This window comes from Choristoneura fumiferana, chromosome 3 (assembly GCF_025370935.1).
Source record: "Choristoneura fumiferana chromosome 3, NRCan_CFum_1, whole genome shotgun sequence".
Lineage (NCBI taxonomy): Eukaryota > Metazoa > Arthropoda > Insecta > Lepidoptera > Tortricidae > Choristoneura > Choristoneura fumiferana.
In genome coordinates, this window is record NC_133474.1 from 16,145,615 (window position 1) to 16,151,746 (window position 6,132).

At 39.7% G+C, this 6,132-nt stretch overlaps 1 protein-coding gene and 1 pseudogene across 1 annotated transcript in view; one reads left to right on the forward strand and one right to left on the reverse strand.

Annotated features, from left to right (window-relative positions):
• LOC141426109 (uncharacterized) overlaps positions 1–1,166 on the forward strand; it is a 25,211-nt gene extending 24,045 nt beyond the window's left edge. Inside the window, exons 7-8 of the mRNA XM_074084971.1 lie at positions 93–294; positions 592–1,166. Of these exons, the coding sequence (XP_073941072.1) occupies positions 93–294; positions 592–921 (532 nt within the window). The 3' untranslated portion in view covers positions 922–1,166. The remainder of the gene's footprint in view (positions 1–92; positions 295–591) is intronic.
• A 2,886-nt stretch (positions 1,167–4,052) lies between these two features.
• Positions 4,053–6,107, reverse strand: LOC141426110 (BLOC-1-related complex subunit 8 homolog; annotated as a pseudogene).
• Positions 6,108–6,132: the final 25 nt, after the last annotated feature.

Consider the following 6,132-nt stretch of genomic DNA (forward strand, 5'->3'; position numbering starts at 1 on the left):
CGTGTTTGCTCAAGAACATAAGACTTGACTATACTATAAAATACGGCTCTTTTATCTCCATAATGTAAAATTGTGCGTTTTTTCCCCATCAGTGTAGAAAGCCACATGCCAGTAACGAACCACTTAGCCATTCTGCTGGACGGTCAGATCTACGACATCGACAGCGTTGACCGCTTCGTAGAGCGCTATGGACAGCGAGGGTACACCGTCGTGGTGCATCTCAAGGATGAACTGGACGTCCGACCAATGTTCAGCAGATACTTTAAGATGTTTATCGTCAATGATACCGCTGATGTAAGTTGATAGATACACTTGCCCTCGACTCAGTCCTTCTCTCCTTTCCAGGTTCACAAACTAGCTTCACACCAAATACCTATATCTACTTAGAAGGTATATATTTAATGACAAAAGTCCTTCGTTCTTCCTTAAGCTTGATAAAGGCATACTTTCACTGGTTACTATATTTCCTAATCTGAGCTAATCTCACCAAAAAGAATGGTCTATTACAGATCAGTCATGGTAATTTCCAGTCCATTATATTCCATTAATTCATCCGTACATAATAAAGAAATGAACTGTAACTTGTCCTAGGTCTTGGCTAACGTGCAAGTGCTAGATCCTTTGAACTACGCGCAGATATTCTCTACTATGGAGCAGCTCTTGAAGGACCACAGCCAAGTCTACTCCTACATCATATCAGCTATACCAATGGATTACATTTACAACAAGATCTTAACGCAAAGCACCGGCTGCGCGCCCACGTCTCATAGCGTATTCCCGTGGTGGACATACTGCTGCATGAGGAAGGCTAAGAAGAGAAGACCTAGCTACATAACTTTAGGGCGGTTGGAGAAGTTTGACAAGAAGTATGATATTACTACGCTGAAAGAGCTACCCTGGTCGGTTATTTTTCAGAGATAGGTAGCTGATTTTTCTTTTCAATCGTCGGGCCGTTTTTAGGGTTCCGTAGTCAAGGAACCCTTATAGTTTCGCCATGCCTGTCCGTCTGTCTGTCTGTCCGTCCGCGGCTAATCTCAGAGACCGCTAGAAAGCTGTAATTTGGTATGAATATACATATCAGTCACGCTGACAAAGTGGTAAAATAAAAAAAATAAAAAAGAGGAAGGGTAAAGTGGGGTGATTTTTTTTCCTCGACTAACCCTAGTGTGGGGTATCGTTGGATAGGTCTCCTAAAACTATTGGGGGTTGACAGGACGATTTTTTGATTCAGTCCCCCCCCCCTCCCACTCTAAATTCTAAACTGTTAGGTGGAAAATTTAAAAAAAAAACAGGATGGTGGTGTAAATACATCAGATTTACAAGTAAAATTATAACGGCTAAGATTGCTTGAGAATTATTAGCAATTTAAGAGTAAATAGCAGCCCAAGGTATAAAATATACCTAAACTTGGAAGATCCCGTACACAACACAACACAAAAACCTTAGAAAAATATTACTTAATTTTTTCGTAATGGTTACGGAACCCTGAACTCCGACACGCCCTTGGCCGGTTTTTTTTTAAATAAAATAAGGCGGATGTACTGAATTGGATTTATATCTGAAACTTTGGGAGGTTTTGGATTGGTTAAGTACCTAATTAAAAGAGCAAATCGCAAGGAATAATGTAACGTCGAACGGTCCTCACGATAACCGTCATTGATTGGTGGTGTCATCTATCCATTTTGTACTAATGCATCAATATGCAGTAGGCACTTTTGAGTTGCTGATTGAATACCTAGATTATAATGGATCCACCTACCTACACCTAAGTTAATCTATTAATTAAGTTTTTAGCTAATAATCCAGTAGATAATATGTCGAGAGAGAGATGTAAGGGAGTGGGAAAATATTCCGAAGTTAATGCAACTTTTACAGGTTGTTTGGGGGACATTAGACAGTGCCCTAACTTGAGGGGGGGAACCCCCTAATGAGACCCTATTCCTATTAGACAACTTGATTTACCAACTGAGTTTTAGGTAATTGAATGTTCTTCAACTTCATAATACTTAATGCTTAGTTTACGGTCTAAAATTAAAATTAAAACGTCAAAAAATTGAGGTTTTGGGTCCCAAGTTAGAACATCCTCAAGGTCGAAAAATTAGAATATTCTTGTTAGTGAGTGTAGGTACTCCATCCAATAAACCCGTAAAAGTTCCATTAACTTCGGAAAAACTTTCCGAAAAATTACGTAACTGCTGGAATCTAAAAGTAAAAGTATTTGTTTTAAGAATGTCTCGGAAGGCCTTAAAATATTCAGTGCCTGTAAGTTTAGTGTTATAGAGGGTGTAGTAAAATTGTGTTAGTTCATGCAAATAAAAGCATTTTGTTATGGCACAGTTTACTTTTCCTTAAGATTAGTATGAAATAAGCAAGTAGTTAAGTAAGGTACAATATAAAACCCAAAATCCGTCGATTACTATTGGCCCAGCAACGGAAAAAGGCGTATTATAACTGTTTCTTGTTTTAACGCATTCACTGCTACCTGACTTTCACAGGTGCCACCGACGCACATGTGCGTTTAAGATGTATGAATAATTATGAATGACAGCGGCCCTGGGTGAAGTTTAGGCCTGTGGCAAACGTATGTATTCGTTACGAGTAACGAGTACTTCATCTGATTTAAAGTAACGAATCGTTACTCACGAATACGTCTCGTTACCCGTATAATCCGTATCGGTCGTAGGTACAATAATTACTTAAAAATATACATCAGAACGGGTACCAAGGTTTTCGTTACTTTTACAGCCCTAGAGAAGTTCCGAAAACGCATATATGCGTCGGTGGCAGTGAATGAGTTAATATCAATGCCATTTATTAAACCTACGGAACCTAGTTCCGACACCATGTGAAATCACTGCACGATGCGACCGAAATTACATCTAAATGCCCATCTTCCGCTGAAAATAGGCAATAAGTGGAAACGGTGGTAACTGAGTAATATGACTTTTGCAGTTCGCCAGTGCGAGTTCAAACACTCCGCTCCGCTCGCAGTGGAAGGTGGGCATCAGACTGGGATTAGTTCTCAAGGGTAGGTAAGCATAATACAACACAAGACCAGGGCCGGGTTAAACCATGTCAGGCCCCCTAAGCAATGCAATTGTCGAGGCCCCTTTTCAAAAGATAAAAATCAGTTCTAAGCTCAGTTCAATCAAATTAACACCTTCCCTGATCGGGTGCCGCAAATGTCCCCACATGAAGCCTTTTTTCAGGAGTCCGTTTGGACGCGTGATTTTGTCAAATAATTTTGTATGGGGACAGTGAACGTGTTATTTGACAACATGCGTCGAATAAAAGCAATAATTGAAGATACATTTTCACTTTATGAAAAAAAAAACTTCTGTACTAGCCCTAACCGATGAGCCCCAAGTTAGTTGCCTAGGTAGGTACGGCCAAGGGAACTGAATCACGTACCAAGGTCGGAACCTTTGTGCTACTAGGTAATGTCATTTTGACATAGCGAAATTGATTATCAAAAGGTGCCACCCTCCCTGGTACGTTTTTCAGTTTCCTTGACTGCACTCTGTCTTATGGTTACATCCGACTCTGCATAAGACATCCAAGGTGCAAAATTTACAAGCACACACCATTTCAATCATACAAGTTTGATTTTATGTAGGGTATGAGTCTGTCCGTCTAAATTTAGGAACTCTACAGTTACATCGTTCCAATAGTAATCATACACCCCTATTTGGATATCCACCCTTCAGCAAGTGCTTGTGGACTCTTAACTGTGTGGCCACCTCGTTTCATAAATTTAGCAGGCTGCCGCACTTATAATAGGTGCCGGCGCCCCCAAAGGGCGGATCCAGAGAGCCCTGTGCTGGTTCTGGGACAACAACTATTTGATCTTAATAAAATTTGTATGTTCTGTGACAAAAGACGAAAATTGATGTTACAACTAGAATTGGACATAATTCAGGGGGGGGGGGGGTGACTCGACCTAGGCTTAAGCTGGATCCCACAAGGGGACTGTTTGCAAAGGAGACGTTTTGCGCTAAAGCAAATGTTGACGATAAGTGACTAGAATTGCTGCATTACAGTTACGAAATGAAAGTGAAGCGAGCATGTACGAAATAAATAAGTAATAAAAAAATTACTTTTAACGAAAAAAAAAAAAGCATGAGAATCAAATTCATTGAGTTCATCTACCTCACCTTATGAATGGCATGAAGCTACATCCTACATCCATATTTTAGCCGGACCTGAGGCTGTATTGCCTAACGTTTCTGACGTTCGCGATCGTAATCAAGTGACAGTTTTTGTATGCAAAATTCTCAAAAAAAGGTTACATCCTAATATTACTTTCAATGCAATGTAGTATGGGACCTCTGCAGTTCGGCAGTGGACCCCTAGCCTGAGCCATCATATTCTCTATCCTATTGGTTGTCTCCCTCACCATAGAGAACTCGGAAAGGTCCGGAAGGTCCAACACAATGTGGCAGAGAGACGTTTGTAAACTGAACTGGAATCTTTTTATTTCTCCTACCCTCCTCGTATTTTAATTGTTGCTTTAGAAATATTGATTGTTTTATACATGTCTTGTATGTTCTTGAAACTGGTTACCGCACTGTCCATTGATTTACTGCACTGTAAGGGAAAAGAAATATTATAATTTTTAGTAGGAACTTGTTATAAGAAGACTGCAGAGGGTCACTGACAAGTTTTCTTTATAAATGAATTAACACTGTTCACTTACATATTTGCTATGTATGGTAATACATAGCAATTATGTTGTGTGTGTGGGTATTTTTTGCCAACATTCCACTTTCAGACATCATAATATACATGGTGTTAAAAATCCTGATTTAACCCACATTAAGGCTACTGATTTCTATTATCATACAAGTGGAAAAAACATTGAGAATTTGAGTTTCTTGCTTGGTTCTTTTCACAGAGGTTTTCCGAACCATTAGTATGTTTTTAGACATTCATAACCTAAATCTAAAACTTACTAAAACTTTGTACTTTTATATTTCTCTTACTGAAACTTAATAAAATACCAAAAAATATGGATAAATTAATAAAAGAGCCTTGCCTCAAAGCATACTCCACATCATAGCACCGTCCTTGAAGCTCATGCTGGAGCTTTGTCACTTCAATCCTCCGTTCCACCATGGGGGGCAGGGCCTTGCGCACATGCTCTTGTAACCGGTACAGCGCTAATGAAGGTTCATTGGCTACAATGTGCATGTTCTCTGATATACGCTCTGCAGCTGGAATTAAAAAATAAAAACATATTCAACAGGACATAAAAGCTACGGCCAGTGGACTATATTAGGGTGGAAGGGGCAGTCTGCTTGGGCCTGCAGTCATTGCGGTTTTTAGCACTTCCAGCACCCTGGGCGAGATTTACACGGCACCCCCAACTTTTGGTGCTCCCAGCCAGCTGCCTCCAGTCCCACGGGCCGCCAAAATGTCCAAAGTTCCCTTATTGAAGTCCTGATTTGTGAACATAGCTAAAGAAAATATGTTTAGTATGTCAACTTCTAATACCTATTTGGGGGCCTTATTCGATTTTGCTGCCCGAGCCCGAACAGGTTTCAGCACCACTGGCCACAGCACAAGGTCAGCATTGAGTCGTCTCACAGGCTTGTGTGAGATGTGGGGGTATTTTCAGTGGGATGTGGTTAAAGTAACACTAAAATTAACGACAATATATGACCTGATAATTCAAATCATATAACTTAGCGCAGTTATTTACGAATGATATTTATTTATTATATCAACTGGCTCAGAGCTCCTAGCATATTATAAGAATAATAATAATAAATAGTAAACTTAGCAATGAAGCAATGATGATACATTATTTTACACCCGTACCTGAGAACCATAACACTGCAAGTGCCACTTTCTAAGATTTTTCGGTTTCACCACCCTTATTGTCGTGTATGCTAAACAAACAAAACGTTAAAAAAACGACACAAAAACGCTTCTGTAAAATTTCGGAAATGGCACTTGCAGTGTTATGCTTCTCAGGTAAATTACCTTTCTTAGCTTTTGCTTCCAAATCAGGATCACCTTGGTAAACAAAAGCCATCGTATCAACACGACAGCCCTTATTTATTAACTTCTTTCAGATTTTCGTAAATAGTTTATGGATCGCTCAAGTCAGACAGATCGCTTTTTTTGGCA